Genomic DNA, 17,648 nt, shown 5'->3' with positions numbered 1-17,648 from the left:
CACCCACTTACTCACTGGCATATACTGTGGGAAACCTGTATTTTGTGGTTTTGTAGAGCACTTGCTTTTTAGACAAGGCAGGCAAGAAGGCAGACATCCCCTTCTCATTAACAAATTTATCACTTACAGCTCGTACATAAAACAAACTTAGTGTCAACTCTGAAATGAAGAGCTGCATTGGAAATCATACCTAACTACAACAGGTGCTGAGCTGGCAGTTTCACAGAAGATTGTGAAATCTGATCACACAATGGGAAATAGAGCCACTCCTTGAGGGCAATATCTGGAAACATAATGGGGAACCACCCTTCAAAGGTGATCTGTGTAATAATGGGGCTTAGAAACACTTTCTACCTGCTTTGCTTAGAAAATTATGAACATTTTTAATAGTGTTACTGGGTTTTGCACAAGCACACTATATTTAGCTGTACCTCAACTAGTCCTGCGCTCAGACACACCCAAGGCAATAAACTGCCCAGTGCATACTTGCTACTACCACCACTTCAAGGTGGAAACTATTAATGAAATTTTCCGTTCTCTTTATGTCCTGGTATTATTGTTAGCTTCTCTTCTCTGTCTACAGACTACAGCTTTTCACCTGTGTTCTTCTGGAAGCTGGGCATTTGTATACCTTCTGAGTAACTTTCGCTGCAGCCATTTTCTGGTAAGTCTCTAACCTTTATGTACTCATACATGCTAATGAACATGGAACACCCAGCATTATTGCACCGGCCCCATGACACTCTGTGCTACTTGATGTCTCCCTCTTTCTTCTTGAGATTGCCATAAAGATTGCACCTGTGCTCCTGCATGTACTTATGCACACCACAGCCTCTGAATAATGTAGACTAATAGAGAAGACTTCAAAGAATCATAACACAGTTTTAAAGGGCTGGAAGGAGAGGCTGATGGGAAATGTTCTAAGAATTCAACATTTCCTGCTTAGGTAAGCAGTAATTTAGAAGGACATGTAAACTATGTGCAAGTATTTCAAAGAAAACAAAAAGCAAACAAAAGCTATGCACACTGCCCTGATGCTGTAGACAAAGAGCAAAGAAGGGAGAGGCTTGCAGCAAATCATCTGCTTGAATTTGTAATTTTTAAGTACTTGGACACATGGTGAGCAGGAGAATGAAAATATTTAGACAGATTTGGATGTTATTTGATAGAGGTAAATGCAAAGGAAAAGAGGGTGAGCGGTTTAGCAGTGACCTGAGCAAGTCATTATGTGATTGAAATCAATTACCCAGGAGATCATTAGCAAAAGAGAATAAATACCCGCCCTTGTGCTGTGGATATTCTATTGGATCCCTATCACACATCAAATCAAAATACTTTCTTTGAAAGGCACTGAAGGGTTAATACCAGACTGTTCTTTCTGAGACAGTGATTTTCCAGCGCAACTGTGCTTGTCAGGCCAATGAAGCTATCAGTGCAAAGGGAACCAGTGATCAGCAGATACCAGAATTGTTTTTACAGTTGGAACTGGAAACAAAATACTGCAGGTCAGTGAATTCTAACATTTTATAAATCAAATGTACACTGTGCTTTGTCCTTCTCTCCTAATAATTAGGATAGAGAAAGAAGAACGATTTTTAAGAGCATGCATAATACTTGAGAGTGAAAATCACTCGGTAGGGTTCAAGTGGGATTTCCAAAATGCAATGGACTTCGTGCAAAACTTAGGCAGGCAACAACAGAACAAAACATTTAGCGCAAAGTTCAGGGGCATGTATTGTATAACTGATGTGTCTGAACCCAACCTCATGTATGGTGCTAAGTGCTTGATTTGGCCCAGTGTCTTTGCATAGTCCGGTATCTTTGTCAGTTTGGTCATTAGGGTTTGGTCATTTGGTCATACTAAAAGTCAGTTACAGCAGAATAGGGATTCAATATTTAAGAGTATTGGGGGCTTTTGAAAAGGAAGATCTTGGTTTTCAGATTCCAAGAAAATTGGACTCTTAATAATAAAGTAATTACTACTTTAATGGTAAGAGAAAATCAGTTATGCTAACTTCTCTGACTATTTGAAGGTATTTTAAGTAAGCACACAGGCAAATAGTTCATACATGGAAGACAGAAGTAGAAGCAGTGATACATATTAGGAAAAATCTCCTTAACACAGAGGTACATAAAAAAAAATCTTTAATTCAATCATAAACATTCTAGGGCACAGGGATTCTCCCCTTCTCAAGAGAATATTGATATTCGTATCATGACCTTGCAGGCTGTAATCTTACATAAATAACAATGGGACAGATGTTCTAGGAAAAAATGGTCTTTTACATTCATAACAAGTAGACTGCAAATAAATACATTTCAAAGTAATATAGCAAGCTTACAGTATGTGATTTGTCTGTAATCATACAACACATGCCTTGCTGGGAATGCCCATAGAGTATATAACAATCATGTACATTTTGAACATATATACAGAGGTCTGTATATTCGTATACAGGTGAATAGTCATATTAGTTGTGACAATACACAGACATATGCATGAAATCAGGAATGTAGAGTCTCCGTCCTTCCTTTTATACACGCACACCTCTCTTTCTCATTGCAGATTGCAGTCTTTACAGGCAGAACCTGAAAAGCACTTGGGGAGAATACCCCTGCAGAGACAGAAAATCTAAAGATACTTGGAACAGTTGAAAAGCCCAAGATTACCTCATCTTACTGCTGGGGTAACAGAATTGCCCTCTGAACAGCACTGTTAGGCAATTTTATTGCTGTTATCAACTGAACAATTTTGCTTGTGGATGGCTTGTCCTTTTCCACAGAACAGGCCTGTCTCTTAACTACTGCCTTGGCAAAACTTGTGTAGGTGATAGTCTTGCTCTCATTGCAGTTCTGACAGAAGCAGCTCTTGGTTCCCTGGCCTCTCCATTTTACGGGCATGTACCTGTCCTATTTGCCCAAGATGGGAAAGTTTGCAGTTGGAACAAAGATGAACCCCAGGTGTTGATGGCTAGAGTTATCGTCAGAACTCCTAGAATGTTGAGCACAAACCCAGCTTTGGCCTAGAATTATAAAAGAGAAGTGTTATTAGTTGAACTGAGCACTTTTTTCCTCCCTTGCTGATTAGGATTGTTTGTATGGTTAGATTTTCTCTTTGGCCTTTTTTCACAACTCCATCAGACCTTCATCAAATTACATTTAAGCTGGTTTTCTTCACAAATATAATTTGTATTAGGGGAAAATGAGTTTCCATTGGGTAAAACTCTTAAACTAGAAGTCCTGAAATCCTTTCAATCCACTTATGTAGGACTTTCTCATCTGACCTGGCATCTGTCTCTAATGTTACTTTGGATTTCTTCTTGAGTCAATTTTAAGTTAAGAGCAGTTATCAAGAGACATGGCGTCCTTGTCCATCTTTCCCTAAGACAGCAACAAAGGGCATCAGGGCAGCCCAGTGAGATGTGCTGGGCTTTCCCCTAGTCCCTGCAGAAGGACTGTCTAGATGATGGGACTCTTTGACATCCCTATGATCTACATTTGGGCTTTTCAAACAGTTAGTCATTGCCATTTCTCATTGACAGCAAGATATTATTGGAACATCTTCAAGAGGCTTTGGTTGTTCTTTAAAAGCTCAATAGCATCTTTATAAGGCTCTGAGTGTAAAGAGTCAGTGTCACCCTTTATTAATTCACACATGTATGTTCTTCTTTCCATTTGACATCAGCTGAGTACAGTGAGTTTCTAACACTCTTTCAAGAAGAGCCAATATTAGAAAAAGGAAAGATCAAAACTAGTGATGGAAATTCTGAAAAGAATGCACTTTTGCTCACCATATCTATAACCTTGAGCTGTCCATATGAGAAGACAATGGCATTGGGTGGAGTGGCCACTGGGAGCATGAATGCCAACGATGCAGAAAGTGTACAGGGCAGCATGACATAGAGTGGATTGAGGCAGATTGCTTCAGCCTATCCAAGAAAGAAGAGCAAAGATGGTGGTTTTGATATACAAAAATGCATAGAAACCTTTTGGCAGAAGACTGATTATATTTGTCCAAGTCAGAAGACTTAATCTTTCACAGACACTGCAGCCACTCATATTTTGGTTCTGTTTCAGAAACTTCTAGCCAATGTCTTTATGCAGCAAATGCAAGACTTGATTTTGCAGTCAGTGCTTTGTGTTTCTGATTGTGGAATCTGATCACTGTTGCAGTATAAATTAGTAATAATGGTTGATTCAAATCCACAACCAGGAAAAAAAGGTAGAGTGGCTTCAAACTGGTTAAAACAAAAAATAAATGATCAGAGGAAACAGGGTAGCCCAAGCTCTGAAGGTGAGTGGATCAGTTTAGGGGTTAGCCGGAGTCTGTGGCCTACGCAAAAATATTTTGGTAGAACTTATTCCAGTTTCTGTCTGGAACCAGCTTTTCATGCTGCAGAACTATGTCTACCCCAGCAACAGGAATCTTCTGTGGAAATGCAAAAAAGTCTGAATTAGGTCATAGAGCTTGACTAATGCTATCACCTTCAGAGACTTCTGGAAGGCTAGTGGTCGGAGTGAAATACAGTAATGGAATGTTTCAGGGAAGCAAATGCTGCTGCTATTGCTGTCTGTATGCAGAACAAATAGGAAAAAACAAGTACAGCTGGCAGTGACTTCATGAGGTTGTTTAGGCCAGAAGGCAAAGTCTAATACGCCAATGAATGTAATACCTTTACTTTTCACCAGCAATGATTTTAGAAAGGTTGAACTAAGCACAGTGTGTGTGAATATACATGCATGCACATACATATATATATATTTTATTAAGTCTTGTATTCCTGATCAGATACATGAACCAGTGTTTGGCTATGTCAGTCAGTTAGTTTTTATAATTGAGCAGACACATGCTTGGAGAAGAGTTGAAAGCTCTTCTAAGATCATTTTGAAATGCTGGAACTTACCAGTGAAGCCAGAATAGGGAGGAAGAGGGTAGTGGTGGCCACATTGCTGGTGCACTCAGTGAAAGTGGCAATAAGGAGACACAAGAGGAGGACAATAGCTGGATGAGGGATTTGCTGCAGAGGTGTCAGTTTGCTACCTAACCATGAAGACAGACCAGATACCTGTAACAGACGAAAGAGGTCTGTTGAGATAGTAGGCTGGAGAAGAAGTAGCCCTGTCACATTGGCCTGACAAGCCACATCTCATACTAATTCTACCTTCCCTTCTTATGAAAGTTCTCAAACAAACTGCTTTCTGTAGAAAAACATGCAAGAGGGCAATGATGATAGACATGATCATTTGGTAGGTTAAATAAAAATAAACATGCTTTCCCTTCCAAAGAATTTGAATGAAGATGATACTACATTTACAGTATGTTATTGATAGCAATTAATTATTTCTCTGTTTAGGCCATTAGTTGTACATGATGAATATTCAGGGATTTATTTTTTTCTTAATCTAAACAAAGATCTTTGAACTCACTGTCTAAAATACCTTCATACATCTTTGCAGATATTCTATCAGTTTAATGGAACTTCATCACATTGTCTGAGATCTCGATCAACTATCTGAAGCTTCTCATACCTTTCATTTTTCTCAGTCACTAGAAAATACCAGCATCTTCCCTACCATTCTGGGCTGTAGTTCAGCCATCATTATTACTCAGCTGTTCTTCTCAAGAGAACATATCCTAATTGTGCCTGTCTTGCTGCTTCATGCATTACAACCTAGCTTTCTTACTGGTTTTGCAACCACCATTCTTCTTTATGTCCGCCCTGCTTCATGTCTTGGTAAAGTCAACCTGACTTTTCTGACACTGAAAAGTGCTATCTCACAGGGGAGTTGGAATCTGTCCTGAAAGGACTAGTCTGATTCCTTGTCCTAGGGCCGGATCAGCTCTACCTAAATTATTACTGATAGATGTTTTTCAAACTTGCTGTTAAAAATCTCCAGCAATGAAGTTTCCAGAATCTCCCCAGGTAATTTTTTCACTTAACTATCTTTACAGTTGGAACATTTTCCTTCTGCTTAACCTAAATCTCCTTTGCTGCAATTTAAGCCCTTTAGTACCATCAGAATATAAAAAAATACACTATCTTCCTTTCTGCAGCAGCTTTTATGTATTTTATTACTTATTTGAGAATAAATTAATGTAATTTCTTGAGTCTTTCCTTTTCCAGACATGTTTCCCAGAGATCTGATCATTCTTACTCCCTTCCTCTAAACTATTCATATATCCCCACATCTATCCCCACATCCAGCCCACATATACACAACTGAATACATTACTGTACCTGAGGACTTACCAGTCCTGAGTGGAAGGTTTATATTTTATGTCTTATGTATGATGGTCCTACCTATAGTTTTCAATTGTTTACTTTTTTCTCAGTAGAAACATGAAAATATTGATTAGAATAAGGTATATGAGCAGCTTTAAAACTTATCCAGTCACTTCCACATCTTGCACTTGTGATACTTGGTTATTTCTTCATATTTCCCATACTGAGTTGCATCCTTCTTTTCTAGAAACACTTGTACAGGTCATTGTGATGTTTGAATTCTAAACTAGTATTTCCAGGCACTTGAAGCCTTTCCCAATTTATTTATTGTCTCTAGATTTAACAAACGTATTGTCTGTTCCATCATCTAGGTCATTACGGAAAAATAATTTGTAGCACTGGGCTCTGTAGCTGGAAATTTTTATCTGCTCCTGAAGGTTCTCTAGCTAGCTCTACATTTGTCTTCCAGTAGTTTAATTTAAATCATATTTCCATAAGTAGTTTGTTTGAAGTAGTTTGTTTGAAATAGTTTGTAGACCCATCCTGGGCGCATTCTCTCCTCACGCGTGCTGCATCAATTAAGTTTTATTTAATAGAACCTTTAATGTGCCGGGGTAGTTTCTTAATAATCCACTTTTCTAGAAAACACAGTTAATCATGCTGCCTTGATTGGTAGCACCATCCCAGTTGCATAAAACAACAATAAAGATTTGTTCTAATCGCAGGACTCCTAAGGATGGTGAAGTCTGTCCTACTGCCACTAGCTGAATAAATGCAAGTTTGGTGCTACCAGCGTGCCCCCTTGCGTTCTGGGAGAGCATGCGTGAAAAGCGAGATGGAAAACACCCAGGAAGACACAAATGCCAGGTAAGCAGAGGAATGTTACCTCACTGCCTTTGGCTAAGGCAAAGCCACCTCCCAGCAGAAACACTATGTTCCATGGCATTTTCTGGTGAACTGCCTTCCAGTCCAAGAGAGCTGGAGGTGCTTGGATCTTTGACTTGCTGCCTGAAATCCAGAAAGATTTTGTAAGCCATGTTACATTCTCCAAAGAAAGGAGGACTTCTTTGTGGGAGGTGAGTTTAGTCTGAAAATCAGGAAACACTTCTGTCAGCAAGATCAAGTAGACTGTGGAATTATCTCCTAAAGCAAATGATGAGAGCCTCATCAACAAAGATTTTAAAACCTGACTTGCAAAAATACGAATGAATGATCTGTAGTTGCTCCAAGAGCTATAGTAGAATACAGGTCAGAGTGAGTTAAAAGTATGGCAACGTATCTGCAGAACTGTATGTGTTTCTGTTACGTCATGTATTCTCTCCTGAAGACTCCAGCTTCAGAAGCTTTTACCTGTGTGCATACTAGTGTCTGGAACACTGCTGAGATAAGACTTTCCTACTTAGTTAAATTACAAGAAACAGAGAACTTTTATGGGATATGTGCATTGCCTAGCCTAAAGCATACAGATGCAGCTATGCAGAAAGAGCAGTTTGAAATCTTGTTTAATGTTTGAAATTTCCTTTGTAAATCTAAAAAGTAAAACTTCCCATGTACTTATTCTGACAGTTGATTTTTGATGCCTTCAGCAAACTTACCTGTTTGTTGTTTGTCATTTTTAGAAATGTTGGAAGGAATGATGAACAACAAAATTGAAATGAAGATGGCAACTGTAGCATCAGTGACATAGCTGCAATAGATCAGTCAGACATTCAGTCTAGCCCTGTTTTCATTTTTATGAAATCTAGCCTACTTCATCGTTATTCAAAGTGAGGAGGAGAGGTGGTAATACCTTGTATCATTTTTGTTGAAAAGAACTGTTGCCCAACCTGGTATGAAACCAGGGTCTCTGGTAAACCAGAGCACTACCAGTAGTACGAAGAGGATCAAAACTACTATCTCAGCAAATTTCATTGAGCCCAATTTCTTGGTCTCTTCTTTGATAATTTCATAGGCCCGTTGCTCTTTAGCCTTTGCAGAGGCATTTGTAGCACAACCAAAATTCTTCGGAAAACTAGAAGAAAATGGACAAGAAGCGTCAGATAAATCTGCCAGATGTCCTCAGAGTTAAGAATCTAAATTTTATACTAGTCATATTGTCTTTTAGATATATGTATTTATATATGCATATAGAAATTATATATGTTATTGAGAATGGAGCTTCCTGCCCCTGCAAGCTCATGATGTAAATATAAACAGGTGTGCTACCTGAACATATGGGGAAATAATGACAATGTCAGTGTGTAACAAGGCTATATGATCACCAGGGAGTAAACAGTTGCGAAGCTTTTTAAAAAGATAGAAAAGGAGAATTTTGAAAGAGGAATTTGAAGATGAATGTATGTACCATTTCAGGTACTACAGTGCTCTGTCCATTTAAAAGAAAGGAGGTTAGGGATAATACCAAAGTGATAGGCTAAGTATTAAACAGGTAGGTAACGCAAGCCGGTTGTATGGGGTGATTAGCATTGGGAACTGGCACAATACTAATCCTCTAGGTCTGTAGCAACTCTCATTGCAAAGGTATTTACCAGCTGTATGTAGAAATCAATTTCCTGGTTTGAAGCACAACAATCTTTCAGGACATGAAAGCAATACTGCAGAACGGGTTATATGAAGTTTAGCTTCCTATTTACATCTACAGAGTATATTTGGCTGGGTTTGGTCAGGTTCCTTGGAGAAAATGTTGCAGTATTTTAACAGGCACCTAGTATGCTAAGTTCTGATAGTCTCTGTCATAGGTGAGGACCTTGCCACTCGCTGTCTGACTCTCAAGCATAGGCTCATCTATAAAAGTATCACTTGTGTTACAACATGTAATGAGTACTTGACAACAGGCCTGTCAGCTGTACTACAGTGCGTAAAGGCTACTTACTTAAAGCCCAAGTACAGTATCTGCAGCCAAATCCATGTCAAAACCAGTAACACGATCATGGTGGGGAAGGCAAAGGAGAACCAAGAAGCAAAGTTGATGATGTTGCCGTTGTTAGGAAAGAGCCTGTAAAATGCAGATGTTATTAGCATCCAAAATTCTGCACTCTCTTCTGTATTTAATTAATGATTCAGAAAAGTGGAGGTAGTGAGGCCCAGTAAGGAAGAGAAGTTACTGACAAAGTTACCAATTTGATAGTTTTCCTTCTCTGTGTTGGCTGGAAGTCAGCTGTAGCAGAATGATGCAGTTTTAGGAGCTATGTAATCCCAAATTCAACCAGACTTACTCATCAACTTGTCCTTGCAGTACCAGGTTTGGTGTTGTCCCGGTCAGAGTTGCAATCCCTCCAATACTGGCTGAGTAGCAAATACAGAGAGACATTCCCTTGCAGAATTTCTTGTGTTTCTCCTCTAGCAGACTTTCATTTCTCTTTCTGTCTTCCTCGACTGTCAGGACATGACTATTCCCTAGGTCCCAAGACAGGAACAAAAGAGTTACAGAAGATAGCTTGGATAGAAGATGTGCCTGTGTAATTCAGTATTTCAAGGCTAGGACACAATGGACTCAAAGCTGAAGGAGCCAAATATCCTCATTTTAAGGCTGACATTGTTAATTATTTGATCCTCTGTCCATTTTCACTGGTTGTCTTGATACAGAGCAGTTTTTCGGAAGAAGAGAAGTTGAAATGTGTGATAAAGTCTGAACATACTGCTGACACTTCTCAGTGAACTAGGGCAATGTCTGAACTGCACATGGTAGGGAGAGAGGCAAGAATTCGGGGAGGTACAGCAGAGTCAAAGGAGGTGAACTGAAAGGAACTCTTTCCGTATCAGCACCTGACTGCCGGCACTAAGATTTACATTCAGAAACATTTGAGTTGTCTCAAAGATGGGAAGAGGGCAAGACAGCCGATAAAGAGAGATTGTTGCATGATTGTATATCTTTGGATTAGAAAGATCATTTTAATCCCTGACCTTCTGGCATGAAACAGGCCAGGAATTTTCCCTCTGGAACTCCCTATTATCTGATAAATTACACAGTAGATAATAATTGAACTAACATAAATATATAGGGAAATATCAAGCCCAATATAAGGCTTCAGCTAGGGGAGAATTTGTGCATTTTGTTGTTTCATTGATTAGTTACCTTCTCTTCATATTTTCAATATATTTCTAACTTCAGCCAAGTAAGTAGATCTTATTGTGCTTTTGTCGGATTCGTGGAAGAGCCTCATAAATGTTCTTTGATACAGTCAGGATGCTTTAGGTACATTCTTCTTTTAGACTTTACTTGCGAGTATAATTACAGTGAAGAAGGCATCAGGTCATCTTTCATTACCCCAAAGAGAAAAATACCCATAACCCACTCACCTTTTTCCTCTGCTTCTTTGGAGCTATCTGGTTTAGTTGGCTCTTCCTGCAGTTCAAAGGCTTTATTGATGTTTTCAGATGCTTGGCCAGCTGTGCTAGACTCTGTTTCTGACTTGTGCAACTGTTCCAACACTGCTTGTGCTATTGGGACCATCATGGCAGTGGTGGCTGTATTGCTGATCCACATCGACAAGAAGGCGGTCACAGCCATGAAGCCCATGAGAAGTCTGAGATGAAAAGGATTTGAAAAGTCAGTTCAGATCTCAGTGCTGCAATACCTTTTTTTAGGTACAAAGTTTTGGTTACAAATGCTGGGTTTGGAAAATGCTTCCACAATTCACACCTGGCACATCCTCTTAGCTAGTTTGCTTTGTAAATGACACAGTGAGATTTAAAGCAATTTTTTATTTTTTGCAATTTCAGCCAGTTGTGCTTCTACATTCTTACAACTAGGAAAATGGAAGCTGGTATCTTGGAGAAAACAGTTTATCTAGTCAGTATCCTGCTTCTGAGGAAGACATATCATCTTAATAACATGTTACTGTATTATATTTCAAAGAGGAATTATAAGTTGAATTTGATCTCAAATGGCAATCAATTTAAGCCATAAGGAGGATGATCTCTTTTTTTTGTAGTTTTATCCACCTCTATTATTTAAGATTCTCTTCTTACTCATATAAAATTCTAATCCTTGTTTCAGTATTACTCTGTTATTTGTCTCAAAATGATTCTTTAGATGAGATGTAGATTATATATTAGATCAAAAGGGCTTTATCTTGTATGCATTTTTATTCTATTGCTTTGTAATTTCCTTCAGTATTCCCTCTTATGATCTGAGACAGATTAAATAGGGCCATGTAGCCTCTGTATAGCTTAAAGTTCTAGTCTGGTAAATATTTGTTGTTTTCAAAACAAACATCCCCATATTTTCTCTTCTCTTTGCAATCAGTGTAACAGTTAGTAAAGTGTATTAGTTTTCTGCATTTTGGCTGTAGTCTTTCCTGATTGTTTAAAGCTGTGCTTTTGGCCAAGCCTAGCAGCACCCTTGTCTTTTCAGTGTCGACTTGCTTGTTGTTATTTCTCCACCTAAAGCCATTTGGAATTCAAAAAAGATGCACCAGGTCTGTAACACATCAAAGGATCCCCATTTGCAAGGTTTGCTCAGGCGCTAACTCACTTGGACTGTAGAGAAGCATTTGTAGGCTATGATTTGCAGATTCATATAGGAGACTACAGGCAACTCAGAGATAGGAACTAATGCCATAAAGTCCTTTTTCCCCCAGCATTTTTACAACTGTTACTCACAGGGCTGGTCTGACACCAGTGATAAGCAAGACTCTCAGAGCAACGCGCTTGTGTAGGTGCCAGTTCTCAATAGCAATGGCCATCAGCAGTCCCCCAATAAAAAGCATATTGGTGTCCTTCAGGTACTCCCGGCAGACCTGTAACATGGAACAAGGGAGAGAAAATAATGACAAGAAGCCAAGGGAGAAGGCATTTTCTGAGGGAGGATCTTGTTCCAAAGACATTAGCACGCAGTAACTATGGATTGCATCTAAACAGTGAATTTGCTTGGATTTCAGATTAGCCGCTCCCCCCAGAGCTCGCTCTAGACTCATGCAATTTCTGTTCCACGGGGAGGAGGACAGCCAATTCCCCGTGTAACAATACCGCAATTCTCTCTTCTTTGCATTACACTCTGGAAATCACCACGAAAATAATAATCCCAGACTGAGAGAAGCTGACCAATAAATACATAGGCAAACATGTATAGAATAAGATCTCTTACTGTTGTTGAATCCATGATATTCATTAGTGGAAACAGCAGGACAGGAAAGAGAGCTGTGACAGCCAATGGCAAGGCTTCTGTGCACCAAAACAGTGCCATCACTATGATAACATAACCGCATTGGGCCTCCTGACAGAAGAAGAGTACGTGTAGTCAGAACAGACGGTACATCTCACTTAGGCTTTGAGAAGGCAACAGCCCATAATTATATTCATTGCCTGATAAAGGGATTAGAGAAAAGGTTATTTTCTATCTTTCTCTCCCGTCTATCTTGCTACCTATGCAGATCAAATGACAAACTGTTCCAAAACCTTGCCAGACCTGTGAGGCAAAGATGGGGGCCCCCCATGGGGAAAAAAAGACACTTAGGAAAAGAAATAAATTGATTACTTTGAACCCTTCATGATAAGGGATTGGCAGTCCCTGCACAGACTTCTTGATTTTGCTGATGGTGGTATTTTCTTTTTATGTATTTCTGTCTTTGAGTTGCAGAAATAGTTACTGATCCAGTCAAGGTTTCTCCATCTTTTTCTTCACATTTCTGGATTTGGCCCAAGTGAACCCCAACAGATTTCAACAGCCTGGATTCCTTATACTGTAAATACTTCCATCTATTTTTAATTGGATTTTAAACGTAGTACAGACTTTAAAAGGCTCACTGACAAACTGGTCACAGATCAGCTTCCACTGACTTTGTCTTGTTTCTTTGAAGAAAGTATGTTACTCTTTTTCTGAGAAAACATTGCTTTAGTTCTGTTGGACAACCACTCCAAATTTATATAAAAACATTTAATTCAGTCCCTATACACTAAAGAGGTTAAAAATAAATTGTCACAATGCATTTTCATATGGCTGGGCTGATGAAGAAAGACAGGAAAAGTAACATTGCAGGCTACAGTGCCTTCCTTGTTTTGAAACTTGAACAACAATGGGTGTCAGCAAATTCAAAGGAAGGAAAAAGTGCTTGTGTGGTCTTGAATCAAGGATGTCTGCTAAAATATACTGGACAGTATGAAGAAAATGTAGTGATGATCCTTACTGAGGAAACCATGAAGAGGTGGAAATTATAATGGCCAGATTACAGAGGATTAATCCAAGGAGCTGGAAGAACGGCTGGCGGGATCAAACTTGTGATGCTTTAGAACATGCTCAGGTCTTCTGAACATGGCATGGAAGTTACAGAGTCGGTGAAGGGAAAGGATGAAGCAGCTGTGAGTAGTCTGGAGGAGAGAAGAAGATAGCAATCTGTGTGTTAAATTGCCAGAGCAGCAGGGTTGGAGAAGTAAAGCTGGAAGAGATTCATTAAGAGATGAAAAGATGCTTTTCTGAGCCTTATTTCTGAATGAGAGCAGTAAGAACCTTGACTATGCATCCCATCAAACACTGAAAGCTGTTTTCCATTTTGATGATCCTTTTTCTCCCATTTTTCTTAAGAGATGCCTTTTGAGAGACTGTAGTAGGACTTTGGAACGTGTATCATAGGCACAGTGCTAGTCTCTTCCAGCCTGCTGTGAACAGGCTCTCGGTAAAAGCTGGAATGAGGCTTTCCACAAAGTCAGTTGTCCTCTAAGGACATTCCTCTGTCATTAAAATCTTTAGCATTGTTTGTGTTCATTTGTAATAGTTTAGTGCCCAGTGCTATGTCATTATGGGACAGGTTAATAGCTCAGCAGAAGAGAAAAATGTGAAATTCCATCCTGTAAATTGTCTGCTTACAACTCTGCATGCTAAGGTACCAGCTTTTCCTGCTTAGCAGTACCACGATGCACAATTCTAACACAAAAAAATCTTCTTAGAGATAGCAAAGGGAAATGTCCAGGACATTTTAAAGTTTTCTGTTGTAGCTGACTACATAGAAACCAGAGAGTCCTTTTCGAGGAGGAACTGAACTGAGACTGACGAATCCATTCCACAGGCAATAGTTTTTGCATGGTGACAACGACTTGAGCAAGTAAGTTTGAACTCGTGGCCTCAGGAGGAAAAACAAAACAAAACAACCCCACCCACCCGCATCTCTCTGGCTGCTTAGAACTTTTCTGACCCAGATCTCTTAACTTCAGTAACTCTTTTGCCTACAGAAAGTTAACTAGCAAAAAAGTACTTTTTCTGGTTTTCTTCTTAGTAAGCTTTTAAGTGATAGTTTAAGCTATTTATTTGCATAGCAAGGGAATAGGAGGACACGCCTGATCAGTTACCACATTTCACCTCAGGCTAGCGCTACTCGTTCTTGCTTGCAGTCCTCTGGTCATAGCTCCAAAGTCTCTGATAACACTCAGAAAAAGAGCTGTGAGGAAGAAAAAGCTTTGGAACAAGTTGCATAAAAAGGCAGGTAAGAGCTAGTGGAATGAAGAATGAAGTTTATCGAAGGAGACTAGAAACTGGGAGTCAGCAGGGATCAGGAGACAAGCAGGCAGGCAGAGACCAGAGGAAAGGGCTAGGAGTTGACATCCAAAGAGCAGTGACAGGAGGAGTAGATTGGGACTAGCTATTTAATGATGCTGGGACTGTAATAAGAGACCTGAAGACCAGATTCGATCCGTCTGCATGAAGAGACTGGGAGTGCAAGAAATAAGCAAGAGCGAAGAAGTGGCAGAATGCTGGCAGTCTGCCTGCTCACAGTGCTGTAGTTAAATGATCAATGCCTCAGAAATACCTGCCCCACTACTACAGGTTTTTGTAGTTAATTTTTCCTGAAGGAATCCTAAGCAAGGTGTCTTCCAATGCTTGACATTTTAAATTTTATACATGGTTTGGAAAGATTCTTACAGAAATATGCTAAAAGAGAGTGAAATACATATTATTTCATCCTTATGTATCAGAATGCTTTGTCCATCTGACCAAGAAAAATGCCTCTTCTATCTGGCAATGACAGCATGGAAAGAAGTAGAAGAAAATGTGGACTGAATATTTTTTGAAAACCAGAAGAGGGATTAAAATTGAGCTTTAGATTGTAATTTAGGTTCACACGTATGAGCTTCAGCATAGAAAATCCTTTGCTAAATCAGTTAGATGCAAAACAAAAGTTACAAAATTGCACATCACTGAGCATTCTTCTAGCATATGCAGTCACAGATGTACCTGTCCATCCATCTATGTCCCATTGCTTTTATATTCCCCCACTATCAGTAGTCAAAGGGGTCTGCTCAGAAAAAAAAAATGAAAAATCTTCAAGCAATAAATGAAGGAGGTGCCTCTGAGAAAGAATCTGTACGTTCTCTTCAGCACTGTCACTTAAAAAGAACAACTCTAAGGAGAGATTTGGCTCTCAAATTCAATTTAAAAAAATTCTTACCTTGGTAGGAACAGCCAGAGGCAGAGGAAGAAACAAAAGGGGTACAAACACTATGATCAGATATTTCCTGAAGGCCAGGGTCATCTGCAAGAAGCCAGCCATGGTGCTGGAGCTAGCCCAGTGCTGAAAGGCCTGAACTCTACTGCTGGAGACTATATAAACACTCGGGAATATTAACCATTGACCTCAGGAGGTTGGGTGTTGTTTTTGGAACTGTAATCAGAGAAAGAAGGAAGAGAACAAAGAAGGGAGGGGACAGCAAGAGTGTCAGACCAGGAACTTTCTTAAGACAATCGTCCCTATACCTGATAAATCTGGGAGAGAATTAACTCTTTGCGGACCAAGTAGTTTTATTAAAAGCATCCTGGAATTGACCTACACATTTTTAAAGAATATTAGTTTTGGTCTTTAATAATGCCTTCTTTGAATAGGTACTGTTATTCCTCCTATAAAAAAGAGAATCTGCTCCTCCCATAATAGGTTGAAATTAGTTTTAAAAATATGTAGAGTACTGAAAACACATCTGCACCTGTAATACTCAAATACAGAGATTAGAAACATCTACAAAAAATGTTATATAAACATCGTCGTATTCGCTGAGAAATTCTTTGAGTAGCAAAATCCACTAGAGCAGACCCCCTGTCACCAGATGCCACATCAAGTCCCCACGCAAGAAGGGACTTAAGGACTTACGGTCCTTCCCACCTGGGAGCAGGGGCACCCATTTTCGTGCAGTCCAAGGATGACCCTCATGACAATTCTATTTTCTTCTACTCAAAGGGCAGCAGGGGAAATGTTAAGGTCTGGTCAGAACTCAGTTCCTCCCACATGGCAGCCCAATATGTATATAGAAGAATATATATATATACACACATAAATATACATAAGAAAGGCTTAGGGCCAAAGAGGGAAGCTAGTACTCTTTCTGACCTAGCCTGTTATATCTCAGTGGATTGGGAAAGACTTGGCTACAGGGCATCACTTTGCAGACACTGGGCTATTTTTTTCACCTCTCTGATCTTTCAGGTTTATAGGCACGGGTTTGGTAGCTTGCAGGGGGAAGTGCTACTGGGAAATTCCCAGCAATTCTTGTGCCAGTTGCAAGAAACTTCCAAAATCTAAGCAGTGAATTACTTGGTTCTGTAAATACTGAGCAGGAACGGAACTCAACTTTTTAATTCCAAAGGGAGTGTCTTGTTAACGTCACTTTGATGTCTTTATTTGATAGATCATGTAACCGCATGCTTCAGATAATGATGATAACATTTCCATTTTACTGGTATAAATTGTCTTAGCGCTGTTTATAGCTTACTCAAGCAGAGACAGAAAGAGAAAAAAAGGAAGCAGAGACAATAGGTCATATGATGCCAGCTCCACAAATAGCTTCTACTGTTTCTCTCTCCCATCCCTTTTCTGCCGTGACTTGCTTGCTTTCAATAACACGCTTATGATTGAAAAAGTGGCGTTTGTGTTGCAAACTCACAGCTTCCTTGTGAGCTTGACTTAGGCATATTGCTCACAAGAAACAGCCTCATGTTACAGAGCTGCCGATCCTGAGCTTTAGCATTTCACCTTTGGTACAAAAACAATGAGAAAGAGCTTTTAAATGGATTATATTCCCTGACATTTTTGCATCCACTTAATGTTGAATTAGTGTCTGAAAAGACGCAGTGACAAAATCAGCCAATGGCAAAGTAATTTTTCTACTTTCTACTCTTATGTCCTAAGGTTGCAAGGAAAATCTAGGAGGACGCTGCATTTTCACATAGCTGGAACGTGAAGGCTGGCCTCCAGCTGCAGCCCAACAACGCAGAAGGGCCTCAGCTAACAAACCCTGCCTGTTCTTTAGAAGCAGCACATCCACAGCAGTGGTTTCCAGTGCTAGGTAAGTACTGTTCCTTTCAAAGGCGCTATAAAGGAGCTCTGTAGGTGTGTTACTGCAAAATGTGTGGTTTGTGTCTTCAGGGGGGTTTATTAGAGCTTCACTTGTAGCCTGTTAACGCTCCCTCAGTGGTGTCAAAGGAGGGATGCTATTTACAGGGAT

General features: G+C 39.6%; 1 protein-coding gene and 1 long non-coding RNA gene across 2 annotated transcripts; one reads left to right on the top strand and one right to left on the bottom strand.

Annotated features, from left to right (window-relative positions):
- Window positions 1-580: 580 nt before the first annotated feature.
- On the top strand, window positions 581-17,601 carry LOC114012973 (uncharacterized). The gene is made up of 4 exons (XR_003555782.2): window positions 581-664; window positions 1,388-1,505; window positions 6,950-7,091; window positions 17,333-17,601. It is a non-coding gene; the product is annotated as an uncharacterized LOC114012973 (long non-coding RNA).
- On the bottom strand, window positions 2,129-15,760 carry SLC13A2 (solute carrier family 13 member 2). The gene is made up of 12 exons (XM_027791070.2): window positions 15,605-15,760; window positions 12,313-12,441; window positions 11,829-11,965; window positions 10,524-10,750; window positions 9,440-9,620; window positions 9,097-9,219; window positions 8,014-8,235; window positions 7,820-7,911; window positions 7,111-7,232; window positions 4,905-5,066; window positions 3,792-3,929; window positions 2,129-3,023 (listed from the first exon to the last, which is right to left on the bottom strand). Exons 1-12 carry the CDS (start codon window positions 15,704-15,706, stop codon window positions 2,892-2,894), a joined length of 1,767 nt encoding a protein of 588 aa, XP_027646871.2. The 5' UTR covers window positions 15,707-15,760; the 3' UTR covers window positions 2,129-2,891.
- Window positions 17,602-17,648: the final 47 nt, after the last annotated feature.

The sequence above is a fragment of the Falco peregrinus genome, chromosome 2, assembly GCF_023634155.1.
Source record: "Falco peregrinus isolate bFalPer1 chromosome 2, bFalPer1.pri, whole genome shotgun sequence".
Classification (NCBI taxonomy): domain Eukaryota; kingdom Metazoa; phylum Chordata; class Aves; order Falconiformes; family Falconidae; genus Falco; species Falco peregrinus.
Note: the sequence above shows the minus strand (reverse complement) of the source record. Positions and strands in the feature narration are given on the sequence as shown.

What these genes read in the sequence shown, in the direction of transcription:
- SLC13A2 (XM_027791070.2), bottom strand. Translation starts at nt 15,706, where the DNA reads ATGGCTGGCTTCTTGCAGATGACCCTGGCCTTCAGGAAATATCTGATC. An exon ending in CTCTGGCTGTTCCTACCAAG is followed by an intron (nt 12,442 to 15,604) that starts GTAAGAATTTTT and finishes TTCTTCTGTCAG; the next exon opens with GAGGCCCAATGCGGTTATGT. An exon ending in CCTTAGCCAAAGGCAGTGAG is followed by an intron (nt 5,067 to 7,110) that starts GTAACATTCCTC and finishes CGTCTGTTACAG; the next exon opens with GTATCTGGTCTGTCTTCATG.